General features: G+C 42.3%; 1 protein-coding gene across 2 annotated transcripts in view; it reads left to right on the top strand.

Moving 5' to 3' along the window:
* Positions 1-20563, top strand: part of slit3 (slit homolog 3 (Drosophila)) — a 303920-nt gene that overhangs the window by 266841 nt on the left and 16516 nt on the right. For both annotated transcript variants that reach the window (XM_074649244.1, XM_074649245.1), the window contains 6 exons: positions 2598-2695; positions 7630-7769; positions 11824-11917; positions 13534-13671; positions 14278-14518; positions 17464-17594. In XM_074649244.1, coding sequence (XP_074505345.1) covers positions 2598-2695; positions 7630-7769; positions 11824-11917; positions 13534-13671; positions 14278-14518; positions 17464-17594 — 842 coding nt within the window. The remainder of the gene's footprint in view (positions 1-2597; positions 2696-7629; positions 7770-11823; positions 11918-13533; positions 13672-14277; positions 14519-17463; positions 17595-20563) is intronic.

The raw sequence follows: 20563 nt of genomic DNA on the forward strand, positions 1-20563 counted from the left end.
ACATGCAAATCTACTGGTGAAGGGGTGATTTGCATCGGAGGAGTGTGTGTGTGTGTAATATATGGGAGTGTGTGTGTGTAGGTGTGTGAGTGTGTGTGCAAGCAGTTAAACGATACACTTATGGCCTCATGTGTACACACACCTCGTAACCTTTAGGCTTTTACAGGAGGACAAAGCCTTAGTCTGGCTTTTAATTAAAACATCACTTGCCAAGGTCACAGACTGGGAAACAGGGACTGTGTGTGTGTGTACAGTACGTACGTGCGTGCGTGCGTGCGTGCGTGCGTGCGTGCGTGCGTGCGTGTGTGCGTGCGTGCCTGCGCATGTTCATGTCTGAGTGTATGTTTTCCTTTCTGTGTCCACTGGGATGACGTTAATTAAAATGTGTTGGAGGAATCAAAGAAGGAGCAGCAGAGAACAAAGGAAGGAGAGAGGAAGATGTGAGAGAAACTTAAACTACAGGAGATGGAGTGACAGAGGTGGATGTATGGGAGAGAAAACATCTGAGAGAAAGAAAGGAATAGTTAGAAAGAGCAAGAGGTAGAACGAAAGAGAGAGTGAATACAGATCTACAGTAAAAAAAAAAAAAGAAAAGAGAGAAGGAAATAATGAAGATGGATGGAGAAGGAAAGCAAGAATAAACGTCCTGTTCTCCGCTTTGATCAGAGGAAGTGGGTGTGTTAGCGGCCAAAGGTTCGGCGGTTTGAAATTAAAACTACAGCCGCAGGGCTGGATGTGGACAGAGCGAGTGGGAGTGTACGTGTAGGACTCTGATACGTGATACAGTTCCTAGTGAAAGCTGTTTATTTGGAAAACAGGTGTGTGGTGAGAAGAGCAATGAATCAAGGCTGCGTCATGCATACTGCACAGTACATGCACATGTGTTTAAGCTGATTGCTGTGATTGTGAGTAAGAGGGAGAAAGAAAAAGAATAATGAAAGCTTATTGGGAAAGTGGAGCAGTTGTGTGAGAAATTGCTGCGTTTTTTTAGATTAACCAACCAGAATATTCAGCCCTTTATCTCTCTGCAGGCTATTTACTTTCACCGCAACTTAAATATTAAAAGGTGTGTGGTCCCAAAGCAGAAAATTGGTAGTTAATTACAACTGCAAAAACTAAATGGTAACTGTCTGGCCTTCCAGACTTATACACATATACAGTGTATATTTGATTTAATAGGAACAAGCTCTTTTTGCCAGACTGCCTGACTCCTTCAATATGAGGATATGCAGTGAAAGATCCACCGCTGCTCTACTCACAGGCGTCACGAGCAACTGGAGATGGGAGATTGGAGTTGGAGTTGAGAGACGATGTGTACGACCAGATTGTTTTGCAAGCAGTCAGTTTCCAAGCTAATTTTTAACCCCCAAAAAAGGCGAAATCATCATCAGGCGATAGCTGGTGGTTTCAGAGATTGCCTATTTGTTCCGTCTCTTTTGCTCTCCACACAGACTGTTTACCTGCATTCAACCAAAGCCTGCTCGAACGTGATTGGTCAATACTACTCGGACTACAAACAGAAACCAGAATGCTTCCGATACCAAAATCTTGTCCCGTTGCCTATAGATTCATATGAATGCAGAATCTGTTTATGGAGATCACATCATAACCAACTAGAAGGACTTTTCTTATTATAGTCACAAAAACATGATCCCTCAACAGCTTCCCATCCCAGAAACAATGCTAACTGAATCCAATCTTTGGGCTGGTGCAAGGAATTGAACCCATGTCTCTGGTGAGCGAGTGTATTCATCTCTGCATCATCCGGGGAACCCATCAGTTTCTTTCCCTGTCATAGACTGTATATAAGAAGTGAATGTAGTCACGTGACGTCACCCCTTGGTTTGTGGACTACCGTTTTAAAGCCTTGACTTCGTTATTTTGGCCGTCACCATCTGTGTGTGTGACACGAGAGAGTGGAGCTGAGTACAACCAAAATCTGAATATGATATTTTTAGGCGACCGAAGAGGTTATAATTGACTTTAATGAACTGAAAACACAATGTGAAAGGGTTAAAGTAGTAAGACGAAAACATGAACAAATCCCAGGTCAGACAATGCCGTAGCATCCCCTGCTTTATGGTCTATTTGACTCTAAATGGGACCATAATTTACTAAATGAACATCATGCTGTATTGAAGAAGACTTGAAACTAGCGATTGAGACCATAAACTCATGTTTACAATGTTTACTGAGGTAATAAATCAAGTGAGAAGTAGGTTCATTTTCTCATAGACTTCTATACAATCAGACTTCTTTTTGCAACCAGAGGAATCGCCCCCTGCTGGTTGTTAGAAAGAATGCAAGTTTAAGGCATTTCAGCATTGGCTTCACTTTTCAGACTCTGGATGTTGCCCGCTGTTCCCACCATTAGCATGTAGCTTATTAGCTCCACTGTTTGTTGGTTGTCAATGTAAATGGTGAGGAACGCCAGAGAAGGAGAGGAGAATTTAATGGTGAACCAGATGGAGGAATTACCTATTATATAGTAAAGTGAATGCATCCAGAACTATCTTTGTTTGAATAGTGAAATTACCTCTAGAAGAAAACTATCCACTGTTCAATTATTAACTATTTTGCTTTGTCCTCTCCTCCAGGGTCAAAACTGTGAAATACCCATCAATGCCTGTATTAGTTTCCCCTGCTCTAACGGAGCAACCTGCCACATCCATCCTGCCCATGAAGACCACTTCAGGTACACATCTATTGTTTACTAATGTGTCTTATATTAACAAGGAAAAGGATTGAATTTGTGTGTGTGTTTATGTAACCAACCAACTGTCTGCCAGTTTCCAGCACAGTTTCTTTTGTATTTCAACCCAGCAACATATTTTAGTTTTTATGCTGCATGTTGGAGATTGAGAAGAATAAAATAAGAAAGTGTCATTTCAAAGATGTCCTTTGGGAATCCATTTACGCTGTGGGTCAAATCTTATTGCCCTTTCTACCCTGCCGCCCTGCTCTATTAGTGGAGCCGGTTTAAAAACCTCACCCTGTATTCTCATCTAAAGGGAAAATTAACTTTACTCGGCCCCCAGAAATATAGACAACCTGATTAGAGTGGACAGACTTCACTGGACAATGCATTACCCGAGATAACAACTTACTTTGACCTTATGATGTGTTTTCCTGCCTGTGTGTGTGTGTGTGTGTGTGTGTGTGTGTGTATGTGTGTGTGTGTGTGTGTGTGTGTGTTGTGGGGTGGGGGGAGTTAGACAGGAAGAGAGGCGACTTTGCAGAGGAGGAACCCCCATTTGGGCTGCTCATTAAATCCTCGTGCCCTCTCTGACCTCCTCACTCGCTTAGAGGGATGTTTTAAACTTCTGTCGGTGTCCACACGAGTGTTTCTCAACTGATTCTGCATTAATCTGTCCACACGCTGTTCCCATAACGTACACGTGTGTTGTTTATTTTGTGGTTACACATAAATTATGTAAAACATCATATAATATAATATAACCTACATTTGATGGAGACTTTTTTAGATTTTGTGATGCATTTCTAAGCTGTGGTTTCATTGTTAAATGGACAAAGAGATGGGAAATCTGTTAATGTGAGCATTTAATTTTGACATAAGCATGGGCACATAAGTGTGAATGTTGAATCTGTGTGTTTTGTGCTTCAGTTCGGCACCATGCAAAAGTTCAGTGTGTTCAAAGCATAGCCTGTATATAAGAAGTGGACGTAGTCACCGTGACGTCACCCATTGGTTTGTGGACTGACGTTTTGGAGTCTCGATTTCGGTATTTTGGCCGTCGCCTTCTTGTTTTTTTGCATCCAGAAGTGACACGAGAGGGTGGAGCTAAGTATAACCGAACGCTGAATATGATATAATATTACATTCAACTTTCCTGAACTGAAAACACACTGTGAACGGGTTAAAGTTGTAAGACAAAAACACGGACAACTCCCAGACCGGACAACGCCGTAGTAGCGACCTGTCAATCACAAGGTAGCCCCGCCCTAAAGCATCCCCTGCTTTATGGTCTATTTGACTCTAAATAGGACCATAATTTACTAAATGAACATCATGCTGTATTGAAGAAGACTTGAAACTAGAGATTGAGACCATAGAGTAGGGTAATTTTCTCATAGACTTCTATACAATCAGACTTCTCTTTGTAACCAGAGGAGGTGCCCCCTGCTGGCTGTTAGAAAGAATGCAAGTTTAAGGCATGTAATTATCTCCAAAATACTTTATATGAACAGTTGAAAAATAAATCCCCACTGAAATTCCTCAGTTAACAATTAAACAAGCCGTTCATCACAAGTTTTCTGTTCAGGACTTTAAGCTGATGTATAACATAAGCACAAACCCACAGTCCATTGACCCTTTTATTCATCTATATTCATCCGGGGAAAGCGCACTACTCTTGCTCGCTCCTTTCCAGTAACCCCTGATTCACATTCATACAGTTTCACACATTCACACCTGGGAGCTGCCCAACACAATCACAGTTTGACTCCTGGCTGCAGAGCAGCTCCGCTGGAGACGCTGGGGGTCAAGAGCCTCTCAGTGGCAGCTGTTGAGGGAGCAGAGAGCGGAGCTCATACAGGATCTCAAATTCGCTTTTCACACCTCTAGGCTTAATATGGACATAGTGTCAGGGGAAAAAAATATAACTCAAGTAGTAGACCACAAACCAATCCAAATTTTAGAAATGTGTTGGATTAAAATGAATATTTTAACAACCTTTTAGGCATTCAAGTGAACCAAACCACATTTTTTTACAATCTTTAAAACTCGTTAAAGGGCTGGAGGCAGCCTTAGAAGTGAAATTGCTTAAGTTAAATAAAATATATTAAAATACTGTACAGTCTGCATGCTTAATACACACATGCAAGTTTATGTATGTGTATGCATGAGCACCCTTGTCCCTGCCAGGGTCATCAGTGTGTCTCCTCTTTGTCCCAGACTCATGACAAACAGCCACTGTGATTGAAACAATTGTCATAAATATCTAAACCAGATTCGTCTGCCCCTCGAGCCCCTTAACAAGGCCTTTACCCTTTGGAAAGCTTTGATGTGCATCTGGCCTTTAACGTCCTGCGTGGTAATGCTATTAGGCGTCTCTTTACCCTTTACAGATCTTCTCCTAATGTTAATACCAATACAGGTAGAAGCTGGTGCCCTCTGAGACACACAGAGAGAACGAGACAGAGAGGAAGGCAGAACGAGCAGGAGACCAGACCCCGTTGACAATTTGACATGTTATATCATCATTTGGGGATATTCAATAAGTCCAGTTAGTTTCGGCTCTTAGCAGGAACCCATTTGTCAAACTGTATCCTTTAAATGTCAAGACTGGGATTTGATATGTGGAGCAGTGCTCTCTGACCCTGGCAATTTGTGTTTCTTTGTCATTTGTTTCTCATGAGAAAACTTTCTTTCTTCTTCCTTTCTTATTCCTCCACTTCCTTCTCTTTATTTTCTCTTTCTTCACTCCTGTCAAAGCTGACTACGCAGACGAATGACCGCTTAAAGTCAGGGATGTTTGATCTTGAGAAAATAGTAATAGTACATTAGATTTTTAAAAATGATCCAACCAAAAAACCAAACCCAACGTTGCCAACTCTGTTCCAATGAAAGTAACCAGCAGCACTAGCTCCAATAGTCCCTAAATCTAGCGAGAGAGTCGCCAAGTCGGCGACACTGACAGTCCGTCGTTTCAGGTCTCCTTCTAAAGCCACTCCCCCAAAATTATAATTACGAACGTAAACATATCATAATGAACGTGAACAACGAACATGGCTATTGTTAGTACTCACAGCTGGCACGCCAGCAGCTTGTGGAGGACTCCGGTGAGTAATGAGTGCAGGCAGGCAGATAGTCTATCCAAACATTCGGGCCGAATGAAATGATTGGACGTGTTTATTACAGTCCTGCGACAGCCACAGATTTTTCTTTTTTTTTGTCGGAGCATTTGATTTATTGATCGCTGTCTGGATGTAATGAGAATTTCAACAAATATAACAAAAAATGTTTCTAAAATCTTTACCAACCCGACCTTTAATGACGTAACAACCAAATTAAGCCGGTTAAAAATGCAACCACTCCCAAAGCCAATAAGGGGTAAACATATGATTTCACAACTAGAATGAATCGTACATGTTTCTCCTTGGCAGGTTTGTGATCGAGACAGGTGTACTTTGTGTTAGTGCAGACAGACGTCCAATTACATGTTGCACGGAAAGGTTTTCCATTTTCCATTACTCCAGCTCTGTGTAGCTTTTAGCTCATTGTTTTCAGTTCTACTGGCCAACACATAGCCTGTCGGGGATAGATATAGTCGATTTTTTTGTATCGGGGCTGATGGAGACCAGACCACAGCTAAAAGGAAAGTGTTTTTGGACTTTATTTTGGCAAACAATATGACTCCAGTGGGATGTTCATGTTGTTCTGTGTCTGCTGGATGTGTAGGCAGGCAACTGGATGCTAATAAGTTAGCCGTAGCAAGTTATGTTGGCTTAGTTTGGACTCTTTCTGCCCCACAGAGGTCAACAATTGCTCAACAGACAGGCAGGGTGGGGGGAACCAATGACTATATGGTGTGGGAAGAGAGAGATGTGTGTCAGCGTGAGAAAAAGTCTGTGAGGCAGCAAAGTTAGATTAGAAATCGAACATTGTGTGCGTGTGTGTGTGGGTTCATACTGTGTGACTCACTTGTGCTGAAACGACTTCCCCCTTTGCTTAATTTGCCAGAATGACCTTGCTGTAAAATGCTTTTCATTTAATAAATGTAACTAAGAGACTAACAGAAGAAGAGAGAGTCGTGAGAGAAGGCGAGCTGCGAGTGCAGCTGTGGTCAGATTTATCAAACTTTGTGTGTGATCAGTACCTAAAGGTAGTGTGTGTTTTCGAGTGTGTGATCTATTATAAGGAGTTAACCGGACTGAGATAAGGAGGGTGGGTAGATGGGAAGGAGATCAAGGGCTGGAGAGAAGAGAGGAGGGTGAAATGAATCTAAAGATTGGGGGAGAGAGAGAGAGCGAGATGAGGGAGGAAGATGAATGGAGGGGAGGAGGAGGCTTTGATAATTCCTTTAGAGTTGCCCAGGTGTTGACTCTAGTGGCATCAAGCTAGAAAAAACCTTATCTCAGCATGTTTTTCTCAGCTCTGGGTGGGTTTGTTTTAAAGTTTTTTTTTATCGATGCTGGAGAAACTTTGACTTCTGGTGTTCAGTAATGAAACATCCCCCAACAACAAAGACAGAGATGACATGAATCAAAGGACTGCGTTCAGAAGAGATGACTGCCTTTCTCTAAGTTTAAGCACAGAAGAAGACAGTCAGAGAGGGTTTGTGTGAAGCAGGGATAGTTTAAACTTTGAAAAGCCATGTTAATATTTCATTTCTGCCATAAAATGAGGCATGAAATGGTGTCTCCTGTTGGACGGCTAAATATAGATATGCCGTGGCTCCAGTGGTGTGTAAGAACCAGCACTAAACCCACTAGAATACAGATTAAATTGTTTTTTCTTTAAAGCTCTTATAGGAGAATTTAAAGGGAAGTGAAGTACAGCAGCTGATTTATCTGGCTGATTGATTTTATTTCAGGTTGTGCAGCAGGAGTGTGTGCTCAGATCTGGCCCAGTCACCATCTTATAATGCACATTGTGTTTGTGTGTAGTTGTGTGTGTCCGCCAGGTTACGAGGGCCTACGTTGTGAGATAAACCCGGACGACTGTGAAGACAACGATTGTGAGAACAACTCCACCTGCATCGATGGAGTCAACAACTACACCTGCATCTGTCCACCCAACTACACAGGTACACACACTCACACACAATCACACAGTCTATTTACACACTCGGATGCACTGGTGGACTGGGGAGGGGACCGCACCCCTTTGGTGCTCCCATGTTCGAACAAACCCTGTGACCCTATGGTAGATAAAACATGATAAAGTGCTGTCTAGAGTGCCCTTCCAGTAAATGTGATGAAGTACCCTCTAGAGTGCCCTTCCAGTGGAGAAAATGGAGAAAATGTGATGAAATGCCCTCAAGGGAGTCCTTCCAGTAGAGAAAATGTGATGAAATGCGATGAAGTGCCCTCAAGAGTGCCTTTCCAGTGGAAAAAACGTGATGAAGATCCCTCTAGGGTGCCCTTCCAGTGGAGAAAAACGTGATGAAGATCCCTCTAGGGTGCCCTTCCAGTGGAAAAAACGTGATGAAGATCCCTCTAGGGTGCCCTTCCAGTGGAAAAAATGTGATGAAGATCCCTCTAGGGTGCCCTTCCAGTGGAGAAAAAGTGATGAAGTGCCCTCTAGGGTGCCCTTCCAGTGGAGAAAAAGTGATGAAGTGCCCTCTAGGGTGCCCTTCTAGTGGAGAAAAAGTGATGAAGTGCCCTCTAGGGTGCCCTTCCAGTGGAGAAAAAGTGATGAAGTGCCCTCTAGGGTGCCCTTCCAGTGGAGAAAAAGTGATGAAGCGCCCTCTAGGGTGCCCTTCCAGTGGAGAAAATGTGATGAAGTACCCTCTAGGGTGCCCTTCCAGTGGAGAAAATGTGATGAAGTACCCTCTAGGGTGGCCTTAAAATTGACAAAACGTGCAGCAGTGCCATATATAGGCTGCCCTACATGTTAGAAAACGTTCAGCATGCTGGTACCCTTTTTATTTGTTTTCGCCGCTGCCCCTCCGACAGCCACTGCTCAGATGTTCCGGAAACCCTCAGTCTGGCAGGGTCACCATGTCCCTCCACTACTGCACACACACACATACAAAATCATATTTTCCACTTTACTGGATGGTAAGTTAGTAATGGACAGCATCTCCGCAGTGACCTGAAACTGCTCCTACAGGAGGTTTAAGAGCCATCACACAGGAGAGGAGTGACAGAGTGATGGCAGAGAGGGACTGTGTGCTAGAAGGAAAGGGAAAAATAAACATAGCGAGGGAAAAAGGGTAAAGAAAGGGCCGATAAAGGGCAGAGGCAGTGAGACAGAGAGAGAGAGAGAGACTCAGTTGGTGCAGTAAGTTTAAGTTGAACTGCTGACTGGGAAGATAAGTTTTTATATCTGTGACAGTGTCCTCTAAAACACACACACACACACACACACACACACACACACACACACACACACACACACACACGCACACACACACACACACACACACACACACACACAGCTGGTCCCCTTTGACACTGGATCTCGGTCAATATACACACACACTCACCCGCACACGCACTATGTCATTATCGTTGTTGGCATAGAGCAGCCTCTCACACTGCCAGCCACCTTACCACATACAGCTGTTGCACACACACACACACACAGCTGGTTCCTCTGGCTCTGAACCTCCACTCAGCTCAGTGAACCGAGGCGTAATCATCAGGTGTCACATTAAGAGGACAGTCCTTCGCTAGTCGCTCAGCTTTCTCCAAACTCAGCAACCAGGACTGTCACGTCAGATTTGCAACAGAGGGGGAAAAAAAAAATGTAAGATTTAAGGTCACAAGACCTTTTAAACAGCTGATATAAAGTTTCTACAACCCAGGAGAGTTTCATTCCAAAAAAGAGAAAGCCACGGTTTAACCATTGGACATGAGAATGAATGTGCTGCTGTGTCTTGTAGATTATTAAATTTGATACTCATCAGGAATCATCCTCTTGGAACCATAAATATTCATATTAAACATTGGGATGATCTGGCCAGTAGTTATGCTCAGATATGTTTTCTTTGGCCTAAACTGTCCAGATGTCCACATAGCCCTTGAAAGCGCACTTGCCCTCAAATTAAGGATCAACCATGTTATTTAAAGGTCCCATATTGTAAAAAGTGAGATTTTCATGTCTTTTATGTTATAACACAGGTTTAAGTGATATATAAATACTGTTAAACTATCAAAACACTCAATATACAGAGAAATACACACAGCCCGTATTCAGAAATTGTGCATTTGAAACAAGCCGTTAGGATTTCTGTCCATTTGTGATGTCACAAATATACAATATTTAGGCCATTACACGGTTTTGTACGTAAACATTCTAAATGTGTCCCAGTTTATTTCCTGTTGCAGTGTGTGTAAATAACATCAGCTAACAGGAAATAAACATTGACCCAAACTGTTGCCTAGCAAAGCAATTCCGTTGCAATTCCGTTGAAATGCACTAAAACGGAGCGTTTCAGACAGAGGGTAAATACAGGTATATTCAGACAGACAGTATGAGGAATTTAGAGGTTTTTTTTAACATTACAGCGTGTAAACATGTTCTAGTAAAGACACAAAATACACGTATGAACCTGAAAATGAGCATGATATGGGACCTTTAAATACCAAGCTATGGGTGTCAGTATTTCCAACACATTCTCATCCCAACTCGTCTCATACTGAGGCTCTGTCAGACCCCTACGCGTTTTTTTATAGTAAACATGTGCTTAACGTTGTGATTTCAAAAACACTTGCTTGCTCCACACTCCTTTCTCTGAGCGTTTAATGTTGCCGCGGATGGGTTTAACTTGAAGTTAACTGAAAGCCCGGTGCATCTCATATAGGTGCTAAAGGGTTTGTCTTGTTCGTTGGTATCACACGGCGAGGGCGTTTGCCAGGCCTCCATTGTAAATACGAATTTGTTCTTAATTGACCTGCCTGGTTAAATAAAGGTTAAATAAAGAGGGCTGTGACAAAGCGTCTGTATTTGACGCCCTGGGAATGAGAACAGGCTGGTATTTCAGCAACATTTTGTGTGTTCATATATCAGCTAAAATTGATCTTTTGGGATTGTTAATGTGCCCATCACATCGTGACAAAAAACTCAATGTGTTCTGGCTAGCACTTTAACGTAATTTAATTGCTCTCATAAAAATAATTAGCAGATTAAAAGCTTGATTGTTTTTGAAGTAATCTATTGTTATGATACAAACACTGATCTTCTGACACACATAGTAGGTAAAAAATGAAATTACTCACAACATGTTTATCGTCTTCAGTAACCTCATCGATGGTCTCGTTTGAGTTTGGTAATCATACTAAGGTATCACAGTTAATTTCACATTGATAAATTAATGGTGGCATCTCCATCTTGGAGGCAGCTATTGGTAAATTTACTTACTTACTTAATTTCTTATCACTCAGTTTTTTGTACATTTGCTGAAGCTTAAATAATGTCGGATGTGTTTCCCACCAGACTCAGGCGTGTACCGTAGCTCAGAGCAACATGCGTCTTAAAGTGACTTGAGAAGAGAGCGGTGGAGACAGACAGGGTGGGAGTGAAGCGGCGCGATTAGATTAAAGCAGGCAGAGAATGATGGAAATGTGCTTGACCTTCCTCAATCCCCTCTTCCTTCATATGACCAATTTCAGCTCCTGCTTTTACACACACACTGTTAACCCTTCTCACCCTCTGAGAGTATGTGTGTGTGTGTGTGTGAGTACATCTGTAGAGCGCAGCCACTGTTACACAGCCTATTAACCCCCCTCTCCATCAGCTCTGAGAAAAGCTGATAATGCTATTCCCTGTGTGTGTGTACATGAAGACATCCACTGCACATTATCTGAGGCCTTGAACATGATAGACACATATAAATTATCTTTTCCACCCGTTGTTTTTCTTTCTTTTCCGCTGTCATTTGAAGCTGACAGAAAGAACATGTGAAAAGGTTAGACTGGCCCTCTCCTCCCGCCTCTTTTCACCCTCCTTTTTCCTATGTTCTGTCTTCTCCCTTTATGCTCTTATTCTGAAAATCTGGTTGGTGGCATGAGGCTGTAATCTGCCTAAAACACAAAGCAAAACACACACATACACCTGCTGATTTAGCTTGACAGATAAGCTTTTTTTGAATTACTAAAGAAATCAATATTTGCTTTCTCTCTCTGTGTCTCCAGGTGACCTGTGTGACGAGGTGGTTGACCCCTGTCTCCAAGGTTTCGACCCCTGTCAGCACGACTCAAAGTGTGTCTATGTCGGCCGCTCTTACAGGTGAGTGACAGCTTCGCGGGAGGTCAGCACTGAAAGGGGTCAGAGGTCACATCACAGAAAGTGACAACAAAATGACGGGAGCAGCGAGGTCATTTTTTGTGAAATGAGGAGATTCTGAGCGGTCATCGCCACCACAGGACTTGAGCTCTTGATTAGAAAAATACACAGAAAGACAGACGGAAACACATGAAACAACACTTGTTTGTTTGCAAGTAAACATGTAATTTATCTGAGGGTTGTTAAATAGCTCTTACACAAACACATGTAATCCTTGGACTAATATTCCCATCTTGTCCTGTAGTACTGGCTGAAATGTGTGTACATTTTGGCAACATATCACCATTCTCTCACCATTATTTTTGCCTTTACTACTTAATTTTCTGTTGTCGTGTAAAAACAGTGTACCTCAAACTTTATAGATGTTTTAACCTTAAGATAAATTATGTAACCTTTCAGCTTAACATAGCTTTTCATAAACAGCACAGCAGCCCACACACAAGTATATTTTATATCACTCTTCCTTTAAAGGTGCTCTATATGATATTCATTAATATAGCAGCAAACAACTATTTAATGTGTAAAGATATAGAGGAGTAATGTCTACCTGAGCAGAGTCACTGAAGTCACTGAAGTCAATGAAATCACTCTCCCTCTGTGCGTTGTAATCTGAGGAACGACAGCATTATCGACCGTCGCAGAAGCGTACCCCCCACCCTCCGGTTCCCACCCAGTTTTTCACCGTTGGCTCTGTCAGTACTGCTGCTGTAGCTTTCACTGTTATGCTACGTTCACACTACGAGCAACAAAAGCAACAAAACGGCCAGCGTGGCAGCTACTTTGTCAGCTACAAGTCGCCGTTGAAGTGATGCTCAAGCACTCGTTGATGTAGTTATGTCGTTAAATAGCACTGGGAACTGGCTAATTGCATTTTTTTAGATGGAACGGAACAGGGTGAAACAAAAACATGATTGGTTGACGCTTCACCATGTCATTGGAGCGCTGAAAAAAGTTGCGACCAGCTCAACTTTATTCGTAGCACGTCACGCAGCGACAAGCGTCGGACGTCAGTAGCTTCATTTACCATTGAAAATTACTTATAGCCTGTTGCTGTGTTGCTTGTAGTGTGAGCGCAGCGTTAGCACCGTAACACCTCTTCCTAACTTACAGCGAGGGAGCGAACTCTGGCGAATGGATTGTGAAATAATGTCCAGATATACTACAAGCGATGTACTGTATATTGATTAACTGTCAGTTACTGTCAGCGTCGATTAAGACCAGTGAAAATAGGTTGGAGGTGCGCCAAATTGCGCATAAACAGAGCCAGGGTGAGTGTTTTTTCAAACAAGCTACACGTCGCATCGCCTGTTCGCTGACACACGGTGCAGGTTTGCACAACTTTATTGGGAAAAACTGAAACAATCTGATGTTCGCTCGTTCGCATCACATCCAGTTAGGAAGAGCTGTTAACTGCGATCCACTGGCTCAGCCGTCGCCATGTTGAGAGCCATGCAGAGGCAATAGATAAAACAATGTACAGTAAAGCGTCTTTAATCATGAGGCAAAGCCTGTTGACACACACACACAGTAATCCCATCCATATTCCCATGTCTCTCTAGGTGCGAGTGTTTACCGGGCTATGTGGGCCAACACTGTGAGCAGGACTATAATGACTGTCTGGAGAATAAGTGTCAACACGGAGCGGAGTGTGTGGACGCCGTCAACGGCTATACCTGCGTCTGCAAAGAGGGTTTCAGGTGAGAGTCGCCGTGGAAACACGTCATGAACAAGGCAAATGGATTAAACAGACACAAACGCAGTTACACACTGCAGGGCCAGACTGGGAGGAGATGCAGATGGCGCTCCATAATCAGATACTTGACTGTCTGGACCCACTGTGTGTGTGTATATGTGTGTGTGTGTGTGTGTGTGCAGCAGATGCAGCTCCATGTGGTTAATTATAGCAGAGAGAAACAAATTCATCACAAGGGACAGGGAGAGAGAAAAAGAGAGAGAGAGAGAGAGAGGAGTCACAAGTATGCAGGAAACAAATAAAGGAGACAGACAGCAGCAGATAGATGGATGCCGTTAGGGCGAAAAGAGGAAATTCAAACAGAGGTTCAGAGTTTCAAAGATGCAGGAAGATACAGTGGAAAATACAGAATGTGTCTGCCGTGTCATGCTGATAAAACGTGTCCATTTCCTTCAGGAATATTACCTTTCCAGCTTCACCAATGCAATCTCCAAATATATTGCAAAATACGGAACTAAACAGGTTTTTATCAGCGGATACAGACACAGCAAATCACCTCATTAAAGCTCTATGAATAAGTTATCTCCTGTGTGATCTCCTCCTCCCTCAGCGGGCTGTTCTGCGAGAACCCTCCACCAATGATCCTCCTGCAGACCAGCCCCTGCGACCAATCGGACTGCCAGAACGGCGCCCAGTGCCTGGTGGTTGCCGGGGAGCCCGTCTGCCGCTGCATGCCCGGTTTCTACGGCAACAAATGCGACAAGATGGCCACCGTTCACTTCCTGGGTCGGGATGGATACGTGGAGCTGCCGAGCGCGAAGCTCCGTCCCACCGCGCATATTTCATTACAGGTACTGTCAACCTTTGACCTCTGCTAGCAAAGTTTTGGATCTGCATAGATATATTGGGCTTTGGCTCGTACGTCAACGTCACTGTCATAGTGCGGAGGTTAGGACTGGCCTGTAAACACACAGGTGAACAAGGGAGCTGCCGTTTTTCTGGATAAAAAGCAATATAACGTTTACATGTCTCAATGTTTAAAATTGTTTCTCTTTATATTCAAGCATTTATATTCTACGTGGAGTACTGTAGGTTAGATTCCCCCCCACAAAAACAACTTTTGGTGAAAACGGTTCAGCAACATTACATTACAGTTCATGGATAACCGGCTGGTCTGTATGATGATATAGTATTAAAGAGTAATACTCTCATAATACATTTTCCTTCAAGAATTTTTCATGTTATCAACATTACAATTTAAGTTACATCTCTACAATACATTTACTTCTGTAGGTCATCAGATAAGAGCCTGCTAACGTTTATTAGTGTTAGCGAATCCTCGACCAAAGATAATGTTGGTTTATAGATCATCATGTCTAACATAATATTGTGTTTAAAACTTGAAATGTATCTAATATCGCAAACAATAAAGCTGATGTTATGTCTTGGGTTTTGGAACAGTAATGTTAACTCTCATAATGCTACGTTGCTAACGTTGATACACGCTCTTTTGAGTGTCTAGCAGTGATTGTAGCCTAGTAACGAGATTTTAAGTAACAAACAAACAAAACTTTCTTTTTCCACTCTTCGTATATCATAAATCATTGAACATAAAAATGACTCGGTTGAGTAATGTAAACGTTATAGCGCTTTTTACCCAGAAAAATGGCAGCTCTCCTCCCGTTCACTTGTATGTGTTTACAGGCCAGTCCTGACCTCCCCAATATGGCGCCGACGCTGACGTATAGCAGCAACGGGCTGAAGCGTCAAACGCGTTATCTACGTATATACATCTATGTGGGGTTTTTTTTAAATCCTGTGGTCATGCAGGTATTTATAGAAAATGTTTTGTCGACGTTTGGAAGTACAAAAGCCGTTTTCTGCTGCGCTACATGGAAAACATTTATGGGCTCCTTGAAATAGAGCTGCGAGCTGCCCAAATCAAACCTATAGAGTTGCACGACTTAGTGCCGATGAAGCAAAGCAAACATCTGCTATACCCTCTGTTTCCACACACACACACACACACACACACACACTCACGCTCATTCACACTCATTGTACATTTTGGACACCTGAGAGTCATATCCTAATAGAGAACTATTTTCCTCCTTTTTGGAAATGAGAGGGCAAGTGAGCGAAAGAAAAACAAGGAAAGGAGGGCAGTCTAATTGATATTTCCCACCTGTTTGGATCTGTATGAGCGCGTGTGTGTGTTGGGTGTGTGTGCTTCTGCGTTCCTGCCAGGAGCTTTCAATGTCAGTGCCAAGACTGTTAAAACTCCACCAAGAGGCCCTGACTCAGAGGTTAGAGCGAGAGAAGAGAATGAAAGGGCCACAGCACTTCATAAATCACTGGATGTTTTTTCTCTTTCTCTTTAACACTTTTTCTCTTTTCTTTCCGTCTGCATACCATTTCTCTCTCTTCACCCTCTTTTCTGTATCTCACTCTCTTCTTCCATCCCTCTCTTTCCCTTTTGTTCCCCTCCTCTCCTCCTCTTGCTCTGCCTCCATCTCGTCTTTCCTCCAGCAGCTTGTTAGCAGGTGTTGACTTGTCTATGCTCCATTGAAGCCAGAGTGTTAAGTGCTTGGCCCCTTGGCCCCATTTCCACTCGCTAGTTAGTTAGCGCTTAGCGGCGCATGCGAGCAAGTGTGACATGTCAAGTGTGTCTGCGTGGGAGGGAGGCGAGAGTGACCTCGTTTAGGGACGTGTGTGGTGGAATTTACATTTTTTTCCCCTCATTTTCATGCAGTTCTTCAGCGGTTCAACGGTGTGACATAAATAAATGTAATTTCTCTTGTATCAGAGCTACATCAACACCTGCAATCCTAACTAAAACTAGCTCAGTTACATCTAGGAGCTTCGCCAGGTCAGAGAAGCTGTGCAGATTTCACAATGCATAGACAGCCAACGGTAAAGTGGAACACAGTAGAACCCAAAACATTTCACCATGTTTTTAAAAACAAGCTGAAAATTTTACAATCATAAAAAATAACAAGTTGTCAAAATCAACCAGTTCACTAGCAGCATCATAAAGTCTAGCTACCAGCAATGCAAGAAGGAACGTGATGAAGCTGAATGGTTTGCAGCAGCTGAGAATAATAATAACAGATATAACTTTTAATTTGTGTTTAAAATCAATATTTGAGACGGGATTTGCTTATTTCCTTATTAGCTGAATTTATAGTTTTACTCAGATATACCCAAGCTATGCTATGTTGAACTAGGGCTGGGCAATAAATCAATATTATATCGATATCATGATATGGGACTAGATATCATCTTAGATTTTGGATATTGTAATATGGCATCAGTGTTGTCTTTTCCTGGTTTTAAAGGCTGTATTACAGTAAAGTGATGTAATTTTCTGAACGTACCAGACTGTTCTAGCTTTTCTAATATTAGCTTTTACCTACTTACTCATTATATCCACATTACTGATGATATTTTTATCTGGAATATAATATTCATAACTTTGTTTTCTTTAGTGTATAAACACCTGAAACTAAGAATCGTTGTATTTTCGTTACCTTAGAATGAGCCGTTTATATCTACATAGGTAGCGGGTCTTCTTCACGGAGCCGACCGCCATGTTTCTACAGTAGCCCAGAACGGACAAACCTAACACCGGCTCTAAAGAGAGCCTTTCGTAGCTCTCCTACACACTTGACTCACAGGAAAAGATTCAGTTGGTAGCAATCTCCAAACTCACCGCTAGATGCCGCCAAATCCTACACACTGCTCCTTTAAATCATTTTTTGTCTTTGTTTCTTATCCGACCTCTTTGTCTCTCCAGGTGGCTACAGATAAAGACAACGGTATTCTGTTGTACAAGGAGGACCACGACCCCCTGGCACTGGAGCTGTACCAGGGACACATACGACTCATCTACGACATCGCCACCTACCCACCCACCACTGTATATAGGTAAGCCACACACACACACACACACACACACACACACACACACACACACACACACACACACACACACACAGATAAAAGCACTCTCACTTTCTTACCATCTACACTGAAGCATGATTTGCCGTATTCATGTACTCAGTCTATTATGCTGAAGGTCACGTTTAAACATGGTTCAAGTGCTTTAAATGTAAAAAAACCAACACATTCACTCTTGTTAACGCACTAATGTATGCACATTCATTACTCATTCATTTCTAGTGCTTTATTTACGCTTTTGTTTATTAAATGAAAGTTATATTATGCACTGGATTCAGATGATACAGGAGTTCAAGGCAGGTTAAGTGCACTTCAGAAATCAAAAAGCACATACACACATTCACACACACACACACGCACACAAACACATATAGAAAATTGTGCAGAAAATAAAGAATTCAAACACTCTTACTGCTCCAGTTCAACATGTGTTCATCACTTATTGTATGCTCCTGTACTGTATAACATTTACAAGATGCATGTGTTACAGAGGTTCAAGGTAGCGCAAGGGTTACTTAAAAATACAAAAAGTACACACATCCACATACCAAAAAGTAAAGGTGTCAACGATCTGACGTTTTCATTTACAGTACTTAAGGACTTGCTGATCTGGCCATGTGCACACAAATCCACCGGCATATTCTTTCTCTCTCACACACACACACACACAGTAGCAGATCCATGTATGAGCACTTCCCTCTATAAACAAACATGAACTCAGAAACATTCCTTTACAACCCCGACTAGACAGTCGTGTCCCTGAGTGAAAGCCACCAGGTAAAACTTCAAACAGTGGAAACAAAAGCCCTCATTCAGTGTGTTCAGCCCCTTGGATATTATATGATTAACTACATTCACAGTTTCATAGGAATGGATATACCGGGGTAAGCTATGGAAACAGCCGCGGTAATCCAGGAAAAGAACATGATAATGTTTTCAGTAGTTACTTGTAGAGAAACCGTTTAAGGTTTTTATGCAACATGTGCAGATATATTACAACATGTGGCTTTACATACAAGCAAAGAAAGACCAAAATAAACTTACAATGCAACAAGCAGACATTACACATGTGCAAAAAATGCTAAAATAAACATACAAGAGTTTTGCACATTGTGCACATCATTGCATCTTCATTAAAACAAGAAGGAGCGTAGAGGTTTGAGTAACACAAGTTATACTGTAAGTCAAAACACATCCTGGTTAAATGATGTTAGTAGTCTTCTGAGGTATATCTATAACATGTCATGTTTAAAGGTTCTCTACACGATATCCAGAGCATTATTATAGCAGCAAACAACTATTGTCTATGTAAAGATATAGAGGAGTGATATCTACTTGAGCAGAGAATGAAGTTACTCTCCCTCTGTGTGTGTTGTAATCCCTGCTTCTCTGTGATTTGTTGACATAGCCGGGCCGTGCTTTTAGTGCATGTTCGTGCATGTGAGCGTGCTCCACTAGCTTGATAACGCCGTCCCGACTGACAGCCCCGTTACTGAAGCGTAGCACCCACCCTCCGGTTCTCCCTTCAGGTTAACACTGTTAGCTCTGTCAGCACTGTTGCTGTTGTTTTCACCGTTAGCATCATTAGCTGCGAGCCGCCATCAGCTGTCGCCATGATAAGAGCCAAGGCACTAGAAATGCTCCCAATCTTGCATTTAGCACCTTCAATGAATTATAAGCCATTGAATGCAGTCGCAAAGCTGTTATAGATATGATCCTGAGGGGTCATGGGCTTCTCTCATCCCATAGTCTGTCACACCAGATGCAGACTGCGAGTATAAGTCTGCCATTGGCCGCCTTAACTTAAGTGACTTAAGTGAGCTTTAGAAAATAATAGACATTCATAGCGTGTCATACAGTATGCAGTATGGATGTACAATGTGTTTCTGCCTGTAGGCCTACAGGAAAAAGCTGAATGTGATGCATTATTGACTCTCTCTGTCCTCGACCTTTTAGAGGAGCACACAAAACTGACTTGAAAGGTGGATTGAAAGAAGTCGAAAGGAGAACGGAAGGTGTATGACAAAGAGAGAGGAAAGAATAAAAAAGAAAGACAGAAAAGAAGGATTGCCCGACTTTAAGTTGAAGTAGACAGTGAGAGAGAGAGAAAGGGTCCATGTCCATCTTTGTCATGGTGCTGATTGACTCATATTGATTCTGTCTGCTCCTCCGTCTATACTGTCTCTGGCAGGAGGAAAGAGGAAGAGAGATGTGAGAGAGATATATGATACAAGATTCAATCCTATGTATTGTCTCGAGGGATATTCAGTTTGCAACGCACAGACCACAATTTACACAAACACATTCTCCATCAACAGCAATATTTCATTACCACGTCATTTGAGGACTGCTGCCAAGAGGATATGTCACCAGCCTCTAGACTTAAGGCCTTTACACACTGTTTTTTGTGTGATTAATTTGCACGTCAGTATATTTTTTTGAACAGTTGTTTTTGTCATGAGTACTTTCAAGCACAGCACAAATATTACGCGGCGAAAAAGCGGAATACTTTTTTTGGAATAAGGTCAATTCTCTGACCTTTCACACGGCGAATAAAGACATCAACCAATCACGTTGTGCAGAACGGGTTGAGTTGCGCCTATATTTATGAAACAACAACACAAAGGCTCCATTGGCCGAACCAAGATGGCAAACTTTATTACTCCTTTCAACCTTGACAAAGGCAGGCGCCTTCCGTTCTTATCTTTCACAATAAAAGCCCTGGACTAGATATAATATTTGCAGGTGAGTATTTCGTATTTTCGTGTTGTTTATTCAACACGCCCCAGATGTGTTTACTCTGGCAAAGTGTGTAAGGAAGCTACATGCAGGGGAATAAATCATCATTATGTATGTACAGTAGCTACATTACTATAAAGGACTTTACAAACTGGGGGCTTGACGAATAAATTACATGAAAATGCAAAATACTTGAA

This window comes from Sebastes fasciatus, chromosome 10, assembly GCF_043250625.1.
Source record: "Sebastes fasciatus isolate fSebFas1 chromosome 10, fSebFas1.pri, whole genome shotgun sequence".
Classification (NCBI taxonomy): Eukaryota; Metazoa; Chordata; class Actinopteri; order Perciformes; family Sebastidae; genus Sebastes; species Sebastes fasciatus.